This window comes from Schistocerca serialis, chromosome 5, assembly GCF_023864345.2.
Source record: "Schistocerca serialis cubense isolate TAMUIC-IGC-003099 chromosome 5, iqSchSeri2.2, whole genome shotgun sequence".
Taxonomy (NCBI): Eukaryota; Metazoa; Arthropoda; class Insecta; order Orthoptera; family Acrididae; genus Schistocerca; species Schistocerca serialis.
Window position 1 is genome coordinate 495,606,481 of NC_064642.1, and position 17,335 is coordinate 495,623,815.

Sequence of the window (17,335 nt, forward strand, 5' to 3'; positions counted from 1 at the left end):
TTGTTTTCAGATTGCATTTCCTTAGGATTCTTCCAATGAATCTCAGTCTGGCATCTGCTTTACTGGTGATTAATTTTATATGGTCATTCCAATTTAAATCACTCCTAATGTCTACTCCCAGATAATTTATGGAATTAACTGCTTCCAGTTGCTGACCTGCTATATTGTAGCTAAATGATAAAGGATCTCTCTTTCTATGTATTCGCAGCACATTACACTTGTCTACATTGAGATTCAATTGCCATTCCCTGCAACATGTGTCAATTCGTTGCAGATCCTCCTGCATTTCAGTACAATTTTCCAATGTTACAACCTCTCGATATACTACAGCATCATTCGCAAAAAGCCTCAGTGAACTTCCGATGTTATCCACAAGGTCATTTATGTACACTACTGGCCATTAAAATTGCTACACCATGAAGATGACATGCTACAGACATGAAATTTAACTGACAGGAAGAAGATGCTGTGATATGCAAATGATTAGCTTTTCAGAGCATTCACACAAGGTTGGCACCGGTGGCGACAACTACAACTAGCTGACATGAGGAAAGTTTCCAACCGATTTCTCATACACAAAAGCAGTTGACCGGCGTTGCCTGTTGAAAGGTGGTTGTGATGCCTCATGTAAGGAGGAGAAATGCATACCATCAGGTTTCCGACTTTGATAAAGGTCGGATTGTAGCCTATCGTGATTGCGGTTTATTGTATCGCGACATTGCTGCTCGCGTTGGTCGAGATCCAATGACTGTTAGCAGAATATGGAATCGGTGGGTTCAGGGGGGTAATACGGAACGTTGTGCTGGATCCCAACGGCCTCGTATCACTAGCAGTGGAGATGACAGGCATCTTATCTGCATAGCTGTAATGGATCGTGCAGCCACGTCTCGATCCCTGAGTCAACAGATGGGGACGTTTGCAAGACAACAACCATCTGCACAAACAGTTTGACGACGTTTGCAGCAGCATGGACTATCATCTCGGAGACCGTGGCTGCAGTTTCCCTTGACGCTGCATCACAGACAGGAGCACCTGCGATGGTGTACTCAATGACAAACCTGGGTGCACAAATGGCAAAACATCATTTTTTCGGATGGATCCAGGTTCTCTTTACAGCATCATGATGGTCACATCTGTGTTTGGCAACATCGCGGTGAACGTACATTGGAAGCATGTATTCGTCATCGCCATACTGTCATATCACCAGGCGTGACGGTATGGGGTGCCATTGGTTACACGTCTCGGTCACCTCTTGTTCGCATTGACGGCAATTTGAACAGTGGGCGTTACATTCCAGGTGTGTTACGACCCGTGGCTCTACCCTTCATTCGATCCCTGCGAAACCCTACATTTCAGCAGGATAATAAACGACCACATGTTGCAGGTCATGTACAGGCCTTTCTGGATACAGAAAATGTTCGACTGCTTCCCTGGCCAGCACATTCTCCAGATCTCTTATCAGTTGAAAACGTCTAGTCAATGGTGGCTGAGCAACTCGCTCGTCACAATACACCAGTCACTACTCTTGATGAACTTGTGGTATTGTGTTGACGCTGCATGGCAACTGTACCTGTACACGCATCCAAGCTCTGTTTGACTCAATGCCCAGGCATATCAAGGCTGTTATTACGGCCAGAGGTGGTTGTTGTGGGTACTGATTTCTCAGGATCTATGCACTCAAAATGCGTGAAAATGTAATCAATGTCAGTTCTAGTATAATATATTTGTCCAATCAATACCCGTTTATCATTTGCATTTCTTCTTGGTGTAGCAATTTTAATGGCCAGTAGTGTGTATTGTGAATAGCAACAGTCCTACAACACTCCCCTGCGGCACTCCTGAAATCACTCTTACTTCGGAAGACTTCTCTCCATTGAGAATGACATGCTGCGTTCTGTCATCTAGGAACTCTTCAATCCAATCACACAGTTGGTCTGATAGTCCATATGCTCTTACTTTGTTCATTAAACGACTGTGGGGAACTGTATCAAATGCCTTGTGGAAGTCGAGAAACACAGCATCTACCTGGGAACCTGTGTCTCTGGCCCTCTTGAGTCTCGTGTACGAATAGTGCGAGCTGGGCTTCACACACTCATCTGTTTCGAAACCCATGCTGATTCCTACAGAGTAGATTTCTAGTCTCCAGAAAAGTCATTATTCTCAAACATAATACGTGTTCCAAAATTCTACAACTGATCGACATTAGAGATGTAGTTCTACACATCTGTTTGACGTCTCTTCATGAAAATGGGGATGACCTGTGCCCTTTTCCAATTCTTTGGAATGCTACACTACACCGCTGCAAGAAGGGGGGCCAAGTTCCTTCACGTACTCTGTGTAAAATCGAACTGGTATCCCATCAAGTCCAGCGGCCTTTCCTCTTTTGAGTGATTTTAATTGTTTTTCTGTCTCTCTGTCATCTATTTCAACATCTACCGTTTTGTCATCTGTGCGACAATCTAGAGAAGGAACTACAGTGCTTGAGGCAAAACTTTTGTGTTGAGCCGTCAAGTACTCTGAAATCTGCTTTTTGTCACTTTCGCTAAACAGAAAAATCTTCCTACCTGTTTTAATATTTCTATTTATGGTTGAAATCATCGGTGCAGTAATCGCTTTATGATCGCTGATTCCCTGTTTTGCATTAACTGTTTCAAATGGTTTGGGTCCGTTTGTCACCAGAGGGTCTAATATGTTATCGCCTTGAGTCGGTTCTCTGTTTAACTGCTCAAGGTAGTTTTCAGATAATGCACTTAAAAAATTTCACTGGATGCTTTGTCCCTGCCACCTGTTGTAAACGTTTGAGTCTCCCAGTCTATATCTGGCAAATTAAAATCTCCACCCAGAACTATAATATGGTCAGGAAATCTACTCGAAATATTTTCCAAATTTTCCTTCAGGTGCTCTGCCACAACAGCTGCCAAGCCAGGGGACCTATAGAGACATCCAATTACCATGTTTGAGCCTGCTTTAACCGTGATCTTCACCCAAAGTATTTCACATTTCGGATCTCCATCAATTTCCTTCGATACAATTGCACTTTTTATCGCTATAAACACGCCTCCCCCTTCACTGTCCAGCCTGTCTCTGCAGTAAACATCCCAATCTAAGTTTAGAATTTCATTTCTGTTTACATCTGGTTTCAGCCAACTTTCTGTCCCTAGTACTATGTGGGCATTGTGACCGTTTATTGATGAGAGCAGTTCTGGGACCTTTCTATAGACGATCCTGCAGTTTACTAATTATGAGTTATGTCATTGAAGTTCTCTTAGTAGCTTCTTTCAAATGCTACAGAAAAAAGTATATAATTCCATTAGGGGGTAAAAAGTCAATTTCGTAATTTGGCGACTATAAACAGCGACTATAAACAACGAAAATTGCTTGTGAACATCAGGAACTCGCCTTATTGTCTGCTGTAGTTTCACAAAAACTACACCTTGATATATTTATTCATTCTTAATATATCTGGAATGGCCTGTCTGAGCTGCTTCACCGCAAAAGAAAGTAATGCCTGAGAAAGCAAAATATTGGCACAATTCTCAATCAGCTTACAGTACACAATAAGGGGTATTATCACTAACTGATAAAAGGCCATACTTTCCAAGTTTCAGGGGTTATGATTTAACTGGGAATTGCATATGAGAGAATAACTACTCAATTATAATATTATGTATGTGTGCTCACTGATGAAAGAAAGTTATTTTTCTAATTTTTTGTTTATTTGAACTTTTATTTCTCTTGGTATCTCCTTGAGCTTCTTGTGATTGTATCTAGTTTTTTTGGTTTACATAGTGAAAGTGCCAATTCCAAACCCTCATCTTTTCATGATTATTACACTTGTTCTTTTGCCATAGTGGAGTTAAAGTCCTTGTTTCGCCATCTAGGTTTAGATTTTCCACAATGTCTCTGAATCAGTTAAGGTGATTGCTTGAATGGTTTTCTTGAAACAATATGCAGCAGATTTCTTCCTCCTGTCCTTTTCGTATCAGAGATTTTGTTCATTTTTAATGACCTAATCATCAATGGGACATTAAAGCTTAACCTTACTTTAGTCATTGTGACCTAAAATATATTACCAACATTTACTCTATGACAAACTGTTGTCAAGGTAAACCTGTTTGGTAATATCTATAGTCAAGCTACTGTTTATAATACATTTTCATTCAAGTGACAAGTTATAATAAATTCAATTTTTGTGCATGAGTTGTTCTAAAACATTTTGCAGAAGATAAAAATATTGTGTGATGTTTGTTAAAACATCTTCTGTCTATCTCTCTCTCAATTCAACCTTATAAACAATCATATTCAAGGTTGAGCTCAACAGATCTATGCGTTAAGAAATAGTGACCATCATCACAAATTCGCCTATTAACAGATAGTATATTGGAAGGATGAATCCACAAGTGGTTTGAATAATGAGAAGGAACTCTACCTTACTTAAAGTACTGGATTACTCTTACAGTTATGAAATATATCACAATAATACTTGCGGTATATCTTACAAAAAACTTCACTGTGAAAACTGGTTTCATTCTATTGTACATAACATCATCATTCACAGCACCAAGTGGATTCTGGGTTATGGAATGCCACAAGTGACTTCTGTGAATGTTATAGATTCCATTGTGGGTGACCATTCTTTAATCACTGAATATTTTCACTACAATCATTTGACAATCAATTTTGAACATGGTGTCAGAATCGTAAGAACTAGTCATAATTCCTTTTATGCAAATTTTTCAAATGTGAGGTGAAATGGGTGCTGTCATTCACCATTCGTTGTTTGGAATAAACATGTTTGTGCAACTCTGCGATACATAGCAACTGAACGTGAACTTGTAGGTGACAGATCTTGTCAGTACTTGTTTTCATTCTTCATCAACACAATTAGTGCAGCAATCTAATTAGAATTTAATGTCTACGCATCTTTGTAAATCTATTTCTTAGGCGAAAGTCTACTACCAGACATAGTACATTAACATTAGCCAAAATTTAAAAAAAAGTGTTGAAATAGGCATTGTAAGATATTTGTGATTTGAACACAAACAATAAAGAAATAGTAGTTTGTGACTTCTGAAATTTTCCCGGCGTATTTCTTCTTCTAATAATTTCCGGCTATGCAGCCGGATCCCGTCGACATTCTGCCACGATATTTCGGCCCAGAGACGTCCGGCCATCATCAGGTGAGTACACAACTACTGAAGAGCCCAGGTGCAGTCGCGGTATTTATGCCGAATCTCGCGCATGCGAAATGTACTGGCATCCTACAGCGCATGCGTCAGGTGTTGACATGCGCAGCATAGCCGAGTTGTACGTGCTGCCCTCAGTGGTGAAAATAAAGGTTCATCAAGTCATTGAGTATCGAATGACACTGTCGATTCCGCTGTGATTGTATAATGCCAGTACATTTCGCATGCGCGAGATTCGGCATAAATACCGCGACTGCACCTGGGCTCTTCAGCAGTTGTGTACTCACCTGATGATGGCCGGACGTCTCTGGGCCGAAATATCGTGGCAGAATGTCGACAGGATCCGGCTGCATACCCGGAAATTATTAGAAGAAAAAATAGTAGTTTGCCAACCGCTACAATCACATGATCTCAGCAATGTCTTGTTCACAACGACCAGTACTGCCTCTTCCAAGGAAACATCATGAACGGGACCTCATATTTTAAGGAGAAAAAAAGCATTTTTTGCAAAATGTCAGCTCCAACAGTCAACCGCACATGAAAAGTTTGGCCATAATCTCCAAAATGTACACCTTTTAAACATTCACATACATTGGTCATCACTCAAAAGCCCCCAACCTGCTCGCCCTCGCCAGTACATTCACAAGACCATAAATATGTGCTATTAGAATTATGGCTCAAATTTTTGCACACAGTCAATTGCTGGGGATCATATCTTGCTAACGAGCGTTTTTCTCCATAAAATATGTGGTCAAGTCAGTGATGTTTCCTTGAGAGAGAGAGAGAGAGAGAGAGAGAGAGAGAGAGAGAGAGAGAGAGAGAGAGTTTTTTTGTGTACCACAACAGCAATGAATAAACGAGCATAAGACAGGCACACACATTCAGGAGTGAAAGCCACAGCAGGTAGATTTTAAAACAAGAACTTTCTTGATCTGGTGAGAGAGAGTGATGAACTGTAGAGAAAATAAACTAAGATAATCAGATTATTGACGAGATCAAACACAAAAGAGAGAAGTAGGTTGACAAATTACATCAATTAGGAATTACTAGAGTAATTAGGAAACAGTTAGGCAAGTTATCTAGATGATTTCCCTACCCACACCTCTTTTCTGAAATTAAGAAAAGTATATATTCTCTCAAAAATAGAAGCGCAAATGGATTTGATGGTATTTCCAACAGAGTACTAAGGATTTTTTCCCATATACTAAGCCCTGTCTTACCTGAAATGTGTAATGCATCACTTACTCAAAGCATTTTTGCAGAGAGATTGAAATATGCCATTATTAAACCCCACTATAAGAAAGATGATGCCAATAACGACCAACCTGTTTCTCTGCAGACATCATTTTCGTAAATTTTTGAGCAGGTGAAGTATTCTGGTTAGTATCCCACCTGAGCAACAATATTATCCAAAGTAAACCACAGTTTGGATTTCAGGGGAGTTGCTCTGCCGAGCCGCCATTTACACATTCACTCACCAAATTGTGCAAGCATTAAACAACAAAATAGAACCACTTGGTATTTTCTGTAACCTATCAAATGCAATTGACTGTCTGTATTGCAATATCCTCCTAGATAAACTAAAGTTTTATGAAGTTGATGGTATAGCCAACAAATGTATAATGTCGTATCTAACCTAAAGAACGCAGTAAGTTGTACTTAATAATTTAACCAATGTTATTGAGGGAGATTCTTCTGACTGGGGAGAAATCACTTATGGGGTTACCAAAGGCTCAATCTTAGGTCTACCATTGTTCCTCATATATGTAAATGATCTCCCATCTAATATACAAGAAGTAGAAGTAGAATTAGTTCTTTTTGGTGATAACACCAGTAGTCAGATGGTACAAATCTTCTTAACAGTGTAATTGACTGGTTTTCTGTGAATGGTCTCGTTCTCAATTTTAAAAAGACACAGTACATTCAGTTCTGCACATCTAGAGGTACTAAGCCAGTGATAAGTGTAGTACACAGTGAGGAAATAAGAAATAGGATGTGAACTTCAAAAATTTTAAGTGTACATGTTGATGAGAATTTAAACTGGAAAAGCACATTTTGTAACTCCTAAAACAACTTAGTTCAGCCACATTTGCACTTAGAATAATTGAAAGTCTTGGGGAGAGACCAATCAGTAGAATGCAATATTTTGCATATTTTCTTTCAGTTATGACATACAGATTAATGTTGTGGGGTAAGAAAGAAACACTTCATTGCCCAAAAACCGGCTGCAAGAATAATATGTGGTGCTCATCCACGATCATCTGGTAAACATCTGTTTAAGGAGTCAAGCATTTTGACTATTCCTTCACATTATATTTATTTCCTTGTGAAATTTGTTGTAAATAATCCACTGCAGTTCAAAAAGAACAGTGATGTACATAGTCACATTATCAGAAGAAGAAATGATATTCATTACTCCACATTAAGGTTGTCTTTAGCACAATGCTGCAACTAAAATTTTTGATCACTTACCCAGTGATATAAAATATCTGACAGATAGCATCGTAAAATTTGAAAACAAACTGAAGAAGGTTTGGCAGCTCCTTCTGTTCTGTAGGAGAATTTCCGTTATTGTAATGTGTAAAAGAGAGTTGATATGAATTACTAACTCACATCTGTTGATTAAACAAAACTAAAAAAAAATGACTTGTAGCCATATTTTCAAATTAATGACAATGTGAATGTAAAATGACTCATTACATATCATTACAATTTATCATCCAATTATCCCCAAGACATGAAAGTAACTAACTGACTAACTAATCTTTTGCTAGACAAAGGAAAGCATATTTATAATTGTTTGTGCCTGCCTGTCACTTTGCAAGTAGAATTTTTTAATATATATTGCATTCCATGTGGTTATATTTGATCTACTCAGGCTAGAAGTACAGATTATTTGCAACTATAGAAAATGTATCATAATTGTTCTCTGTTGTATTTCACAGAACATTCTGGGAGGCAGCCTCCAGAACCTTATTCCAGCTACCGATAGGCTTGTGAAGGCTAAATCAGATGGTTCTCTAGCATCAACAACTACTACAGCGACTGCTACTGATGCAAGTTTCTCCAAAATGAAATCACGGTCCCTGGAGCCATTAACAGGCCTTGCAATGTGGAGTTCAGAGCCACAGATTATAGAACTAGTGAAAGGCGATCGTGGTCTGGGATTCTCCATCCTTGACTACCAGGTGAGCGGTGGGGATGAAGCAATACAGTCTTCACCCTTGACAAAGCAGCCATTTTCCTATCACATTTATATATAACATTAATTTCCCATGCAATTAGAGTTTTTGAGTACCAGAAAGGAATCATTTCTACTTCATGAATAAAGCTCTGTACTTGTAACATGCAGTTTTGCTATGAAGAATGTACAAATTTCATTTTTTAATATAACTCTATATGAATTTGGTTTGTATTGTTTCCAGTCTATCATACTGCCATTAGCATGGGGGAAATTTAAAATGTGTTAGAAAATCCACATAGTATTTAGCCACTTTCAACATTACAAAAGAAGTAATCAGCAGCTGAGAAAGATTCACAGGATTCTATATGTGTGTGTGTGTGTGTGTGTGTGTGTGTGTGTGTGTGTGAGAGAGAGAGAGAGAGAGAGAGAGAGAGAGAGGGGAGGGAGGTAGAGGGGATGCATGCCTATTATTTGTTGTTTTAACTGACATTGCTGTATAACTTTGAACTAAATGTGTGACTATTATTTAAGTTGTGGTTTTATACTGATGTTTTTGGCACGCAGTTGTGATATTTAGTTTTTGACTGTACTTATTAGACTCATTTTATGATGTAATGCAGTCAGTTATGGAAAGGGGTACTTAGACTGAATACGAAGATTCTTGTAGAGAATCAAAATACATATTTCTTTTATGTAAAGTATTTCTTGATATTGTGAGTTCACAGGTAGGTGTTAACTGTCAAGCACTCAAATTCAAACTTGTAAAACTGTATTTTTCCTCAAATAAGCTTACACTTTGTGATTTGGTGTACGTCTGTTGTGTTATATGGTGGATGATAATTGAGCTTCCCATTTTGTCCCTAGGTGTGTAATTCTTTGTTTTGTAACATTTTATCTTGCACAGATAGATATGCGTTAATAATGCTAGATGTTTAGATTTATGGCCTTTATTATTAAGTCTTACATGTGGTCTCTGTATATAGTATTCATCATGTAGTGCCATCTACACACTTTGAAAGCTTAAGTGACCCACACTTCTAGGAAAACTTCTCAGTAAACTATTTGCATGTAGTACGTTCTTCTTGGGAAATATAAATACTTTAAAACATTGCACTATACCAAATTCTTCTTTTTGTTTGGTAGTTGATTAGCAGCCCTTGAATTACTGTTTGTAATCACTGTCAGTTATAATCATCATTTTCATTATCATCATCATCATCATCATCATCATCATTATGAATATCAATATGAAGTATTAAAAGTAAACAATATGAAAAATACACCTTCTTTTATGCTATATTATAAGATTATGATCTACGAGGATTGAAAATTATGATCTCATATTTATTTTTCTCATTTAGTTTGGAAAAAGCTGTAAGTTATATATTTAATAATGTTGTTGAATTAGTAGTCTTCATGGTGTGTCTGTAACTGATGTTTTTTGTAAAAGGAAGATGAACAAAGAATATTATAGATTTTATCTCAGTGCTGTAAGGAAAGAAAAAACAGCATGAGAGGCCAGAAAAGTGAAGAATATGTAGGCAGCCATTGGAGTGAGTCTCAAAAGTAATTTCCTTGTAGTGTAAGTAGCAGACTCAAAATCAAAAGCATTTGTTTCATTTCTCATGGACAAAATACTATTTATCAATCTCATTTTTGCTAATATGTATAAAAAATAAATAACAGTATGTGAATAGTAATATTGTAATCTGAGAGAAGTGTTTTATGTTTTAACTGACATGACAATGTTGTGGTAAGATTTATAAGTGTATATTAGGCAATTTGCATATACTAATTTTTTTGTAATAAAGATACAGTTATGAAGGAAATTTAATTAATTGTAGCACTATGCCTTGCTTCCATCAGATCAACTTGCCTCTTTTTATGTAGCAAAAAATTCAGGAACTGTCTGTGATGAACTTCAGTAAAATGAATAAATGACAAAAAAGTTTCATGCTAGTGTTTAACAGTGCAAGGGTTTAACAGAAATAAAAATAGCTACAAAGAAATTGTAATCATTTGGTATGAGGAAATCACTTGTTCATAACTATTCCACTTTAAGCTTCCACAAACGTAGATCAGCTACATGAAAACTATTTAAAAAAGAAAGAGTAATATTTTTAGATATGACAGATGTATGTGTTAATTCAGACTCTGGACTATTAACTCAGACAATGTAATGAAAGTTAGAGTCCTAATGCAGAAGTGATGAGATACTCATCAAGAAATATAGTTAATTTGTGAATGGTTGTGCTAATACACTGTAGTAAAGAAAAAAGCTATCCAATTAAAAGGCAGCAAATATTTATTCACAGAGAGATGTTAGGAAGCAAAGAGATGTGAGCAAAGAGAAACACAGAAGAAGAAGGATCAAAAGAGACCATAAAAACCAGAAAGAGAGCCAAAAAGAAGGCAGAGTAGAGGAAAAGGAAGTAATAAACAGTAGCTACTCTCAAAATGTGATTAGGAAGAGGGAGTGAACAAAGGAGAGGAAAAGAGTGTTTGGACTAGAAGAAATCCAAAACAGTGTGATCAAGAGCCAGTAGGAGAGATTAACATGTACTCAATTTGGATAGATCTCTCAATTCTTTGTTGTAAAATGAATGTGTGTGTGTGTGTGTGTGTGTGTGTGTGTGTGTGTGTGTGTGTGTTTGTACATGGAAAGGGGTCCACAAATAACTGACTGACACAAGTACCCAAACTATACCTACAGCTTTATATTAGACAATTTCCTGAGATAGGTAGCATGTTTTGTGCGTAGTCATTTCATATTTTAATCAGGTGTGTTGTATATCAGAAAACAAACCAACCCCACAACTTGTCAAATGCCCTCAGTTTATCAGCTGACTAACAGTGTTTTCTTGAAAAAATATTTCAACAAGTTTCCTACTCATCCTCTTCCAGTAAAGTTCTTCATATCATCTAAAAATGACAAGTAGGAACTTTATCAAAAAGTGTCTTCTAAGATTTTGACATTACTCAACAGACACAAAGACCAATGATGATATCAGTGAAGTTCACTAAAGGATCCTGTATTCTTGTAAGCCCTATAAGTGTCTTCCGTTATAGCCTAGTAAATTGAAACGAATGGCTGATCAGAGTCAGATAAAGTGTGTCTTTCGTTGAGAGTAGCAACTGATATGTGAAGTGAGAACATTAATTGTGCCAAAATTGTGTGGAGATTGTGTAGGCTGTGAAATACTACCCTCAGTTCATGGACATAGTGGTCTCCTGTTAGTGCGAATGTAAAAAAAGACATTGCTTTAATGAATAAATTTCTTAATGAACATGGCAATCAATAAGAGGAATGTTATGGGCATCATCTTTTGTCTTTATTAATCTCTCTTTCAGGCTTTTGTTATACAGTCTTGTTGCATGTGGTTTGATCTTATATGACTCAACTTGTCACAGCTTTGTCATGTCATCCAGCAGACATTTCTCTTTCTTGAAAATGTACAGCTAATCCAGATATTTAATTACTTTTAAGGAACTACCACCTGAAAACTTGTTTTTGTGTAAAGCTGTTTTGCAATACATTACAGATTTTTTATCTTATAATAAGACAGCAGAACTAGAACTGAAAGGGATGTATAACAAATTGCGATAACACCTTCACTTGCCTTGTATGAAGATTTGGATTAAATAGGGAATGAAAATAATTCAGTGCAGGAAAATTTCAAATAAGAAAAATAAGTGTGGAAATGAAATGTTGTAATATTAGTTAAATGTAGATTACTACTGAACGTAATGAGTAACTATGTAAAATGTAGGTTTTGCTATGTTCCAAACACAAGTAAGCTTAGGGATGTCATGTTGAATGCAGATATTTCCACATTATGTTTGCTTTTTATTGTCAGTATGACTAATAGACATTGTGTGTTCTTGTTGTATGTGCTCATTTCTGTAACAGCAGTGATGTGAACTTCAGAGTCTTGATATCAGATTAAAGAGATTTAGTTTCTTAGCAGCATCTGATACAGATCAGCAGCAAGGAACTAAAGTAATTGTGTGCAAGGAAAAGTGTATTTAAATGCAAGAACAAAAAAGCTAGTTCATCATCTTGACTGTTAAGAGAAAATTTTTTTCTCTTGAAGTAAGCATATTGCATTTTGTATGAGGAAACTGATATGTTAATTTAGGCTTTGGCTTTTACCAGAATATTCTAACTCAGTACAGCTATAAGTTAAAACTCAGGATGGAAAAAAATGTATCAAAAGTTAACATAGATACTACAGATGATAGAATTACATTGAATGGGTTTGGTGATGTTAAAGAAAGATAGTTGAATCAAAATATGTGAACCTTCCTAATCACAAGACACCAGAATAAGTGGTCTGCCACAAAATGTGACCCATTTTGTATGAATTGTGTGTATAACAACACTGTAGAAAACTGAGGTACTGTTTAGTGAAGACCAGACCATGCACAGCCCTTATTTTCAGTTTTACTTGTTATCCTATTTTAAAGTAGATACTATTTGCACAGGTACTGTAATACAAGTTTCTTTAGTAGATGTAATGAGTTTGAAATTGAAACTAATTTTTGGACTGAAAGTAAAACAATCCTCTTGCCGCCTTTTCCAATAAAGGTGTATAAATATCAGTTATAATCAATGTTTTATGTATTTGTGTGAATATTATCAATACTCTTGGTTTTTTTTTTTGTGAAATTTGTGCTAGAGAGACAGTGACTTTGTGACATAAACATTAATCACATTCATTTATTGAAAATGTGCATTTTCATCATTGAAATTTCATTTTCAGTAAACTATCATTCCTGATTTACAAACAAATACTTGTCGCTCATGTTTTTGCACTATGGAAAGCTTTAATTAATGTACTCATTACTGACTGTCCAGTATTAATTTACCATTTTGCATGTTCTGTCTCATTCCTGCTATGAAATTTGTATAGCATACTCTTGGAAGAATATACAGAGCTTTCAAAATAAAGCACAAAGCAATATTTCTCTTGTATACTCAGAGTGTAGAAAATTATAGAGTAAATTAAGCTAGTGTAATCTTTCAGGGATGCATGACTTAAATAAATGGATTTAAAGTCCTTATTATTTACTGAAAGACGCACCAGGACACTCAAAAATAATTATATGCAAAAAGCATTATTTTACCTTACCTGTTACTTAGCCGATACTTTATAGATTTCTACACTCTCTCTTTTGTCTTTACACTGAAGAGTTTTCCTTCCTTCAGCACACCTCCTTTCTCTAGCCACATTTACCAGTTTTTTCAGAGAAAACTGATCCTTCTGAATTCTTGTGTTTTGGACATGCTTTCCTGTTATCAATGTAACTATCGTGTATTGAGCTTGTGGCCTAATTGCATCCCTGTTCAAATGTTGATGCAAGTGGTGTTCTTTATTATGTTACATGTTTCCTATTCCATCAGTATTGTCTTAAGTATCATGCACTACATTAACACTATGTTTCACTGAATTGATTCTTGTACATTACATCTTCTAACAGACTGGCATTGTGACTGTATAGTCTTGTATTAGGCACTAGCCTATACAGTAGTTTTTTAATGTCTTGGGAGGTTTAAGGGAGCATTTATAATTGGATCCAGAATTTAGGAAAAAAGTTTAAAAAAAGATGAATAGTTTTCCCTATTTCAGTAATTGAGAGAAATATGGATGCCCTTGGTAAGTGTGCTCCCCTTTCACTTTGACAGTTACTGTTTGCATATAAGTCATTACATTGCTATTGGGAGCTAGTAGAGTTCCCAGACATGCAAAGCACGACGGCGTTGACTAGTCTGGCATGGTTGCAGGATCCAATGAACCCCAACGAGACAGTGATTGTGATTCGGAGCCTGGTGCCTGGTGGCGTTGCACAACTGGATGGGAGGCTGATCCCAGGTGACCGTCTGCTTTTTGTGAATGATACTGGTCTGGAGAACGCATCGTTGGATCGTGCAGTGCAGGCACTGAAGGGAGCACCAAAAGGCGTGGTGCGCATCGGTGTTGCAAAACCGCTGCCGATCCCTGACAGTGCTTCGCACAGCCAGGTAAGCGAGGACCGTGATCGGAGCAGAAGTGGGGCTAATGCAGCATCGGCTGCTGCTGCCACCACCAGCACCACCACCCACCATGTGGAATATTATTCTGACAGATATAGAAAGCGCGATTTTCTTGCTCCTGTGGGAGGGGATGTGTCACCAGAAGGAGGGACGGGGGCCCTTGTCAAATCTGAGAGCTTCTGACAGCTGTGAGCTTCTGCTTCAGTTTAATATAATTGTTCCAATTTGCTTCGTAAGCTGTCTTTTCTTGCCATTTTAAAATTTGAACAGTCTTTACACATTTTTTTTTTCTTTGCTTCTGTTTATTTCACTATACATTGTGAGCTGTTGGTGCTGTAGTAAAGATTTATTAATACTGGCAAAGCAAATTTTAGTTGGAAAAACATAACTTCGCTTGCTTCTGTAGATATGAATTTTGGATGACAATTTCTCAATAATTTGTAACTGCATGAATTTTTTTCAAAGTTATTTATGTGCATAATGCTGTAGTTAGCAAAAACCAGCTACAGCTGTGTGAATGATGGATGGTGAAATAGTGGATCTGAAAACTTATTATATAAAACCAGTTTCAATGTGTACCAGTGAAATTCAAAATTTTAATACAAAACTCCACATCCACATGCAACTGTTAAGCTTCATTCAGCTGATTCTGGCTTTTGCTTACAGTAAAACTTGATTGATAGCTTCTGAAATCTTAGTGAAATGTTTATTCAAAGATTTTAACTGCATGAATTGTGGCACTGATTATCTTGCTATCAGGAAAACCAGAAACAAGACATTTCTGGCTAATTAACTCACTTCACAATGCTACTCCTGGTATCTTCACTCTTGGGTGCACTTTTTATGCTCGAGGCAATCAAAGGGATCTCAAATGATCATGTTTTCTCCCTTTCCTGTATTGGAAATAATAATAAACTAGTTAATATGAGAAATATTTTATTTATTACATGGAGCAAATGTTATTTTATTGACTCAGTTTTTCACTCACAGTGTTGTGTGTAAAAAAAATTAATTTTATTTTATGTCTTATCAATATTTATTAAGAATGGACCAATATAATGTCTGTATGTTGTAAAACTATTCTGTAAGCTTTCTTTTCACTGGATCATGTGACATGGTGCAGGAAGCAGCTCTGCTGACAGTGCTGTCATTGTTGTGAGCCTCCAGTTATCATTTAAGATTAGGGATGCCAAAAAAATTAATTTGATAAAGTCATTTATAAAGATTGTGTCTTAAATTTTTGAATGGTCTTCTTACCTTTGAATACACAGAGACTTAAGTGAATTTTATCATTTCTTAAAGTAATAGAAAATGAAAATAAAACAAGTTTTAAGCATTATATTATATTGAGCACTGTTGTACCAGTAGCAACTGCCTGGAAGATGAACAACATTTAATAAGTCTGTGGACAGAATTTTCAGTATTGGTTTTGGTCTCATTAGTCACCCAAAATTACAGGATCTCTGTTAAAAGTAGTGTGGCTAACATTGATTATTAATGTTCTTTTGATGTGTTCCCATTCTGAAACTAAATTGGAATATATCTCTGTATGGCATAATAATTTTTTATTGTAAATGATTATGGTTATGGAACAAGATCTACAAAACAAGAAAATGCAGAGGCATGACTGATCAGCCATATACTTAATAGCATCTTAAATATATGAAACTATTATCTAATTTGGTATCAGCTTCATGGCTTAAATGGATATTAAAAAAACTGAATTCATGTTTCAGTCATGCTCATGTGACATTTATAGTACAAGATTTACATAACAGCAATCTAGGCTCTAAAATTATTATTTGGATTTTTGAATTGTGTGTTCATTAAATCCTATGATATAAAACAATCACACATCAAATTCAGCATTTATTAACAATAAAATGTTGTAAGGTTTATTAACTAATCAACTTTTTAACTAAAACTCTGAACTAATGTTTGTTTTCTATTAAACCTATGTTCTGTTTACTCCTTCTGCAGTGTTAAATAGTCTCTTTATTGTCTCATTCTCCAAAACTACTTGTGCATGCCATGTTCGTGCTATTTAATTTTTCCTAGTGTGCTGTGCATGGAATGTACAAACAGTTTTGATACTGGCAACCTGTGTACTGTTCAAGAGGGAAGAATGGAAATCAGACCTTCCTTTCATTAGAACAGTTACACATGAAATAACAAGTGTTTTCATGACAACAGTAATATCACTGTACAAGAAGTATCTCTATATATTTTCAAGTTAATCTGAATATTATTGTGAAGTGGCATCCCTAGTCAAGACTTCCCTCAGGCTCTTTTTTGGCACTGTTTTATTCTTGGTAGTTGTATTTGAGGTGAAACACATGGAAGCATGCAGCAGTAGTTACATTTTATGTAGGCATTAAAGATTAAGTTAAGCTTGCATTGCTCACTCCTGCAACTTAAAAAAAACTAATGTTTTGTATTATTTGTAGATCTTTCTGACTTATAGAGTTTTTTAATTCTTATACTTTGGTCTCAAAGGATTGTCATCATTTTGGTATAATTATCATTCATTTAGTGCTGGTTTTTGAGCAGGCATAGAATACTTGTAACACAAGCATACTCTCAGCTGATTTTTCTGTGACAGTGTGCTTATGATCAAATAAGAAAAATTTTGATGGGAAAGATTCTGTTTACTTGTAAGTACAATTTGTAAAAAATGAGGCTAAATAAAAATTTCCATTACCATAGTTTGAAGTTTTTTGAAATGAATTTCCTTTCATTTAATATCCAGTAAATACAATATAAATCCATGTTTATTACTTCCTGCGTGTGAAACACTGAACTGGAAAACCTACACTTCCTTAAAGTTTTCATTGACTTCAAACTAGCTGGTTTGATCACGGAAGACATGCACAGGCACATTTACACAGGGAAACAGAATGGTTGTATACACTAGGCATTTACTTCACTGCA

At 36.2% G+C, this 17,335-nt stretch overlaps 1 protein-coding gene across 3 annotated transcripts in view; it reads left to right on the plus strand.

Annotated features, from left to right (window-relative positions):
* LOC126482282 (patj homolog) overlaps positions 1 to 17,127 on the plus strand; it is a 520,071-nt gene extending 502,944 nt beyond the window's left edge. For all 3 annotated transcript variants that reach the window (XM_050106268.1, XM_050106267.1, XM_050106269.1), the window contains 2 exons: positions 8,132 to 8,374; positions 14,156 to 17,127. In XM_050106268.1, the coding sequence (XP_049962225.1) occupies positions 8,132 to 8,374; positions 14,156 to 14,587 (675 nt within the window). In that variant the 3' untranslated portion in view covers positions 14,588 to 17,127. The remainder of the gene's footprint in view (positions 1 to 8,131; positions 8,375 to 14,155) is intronic.
* Positions 17,128 to 17,335: the final 208 nt, after the last annotated feature.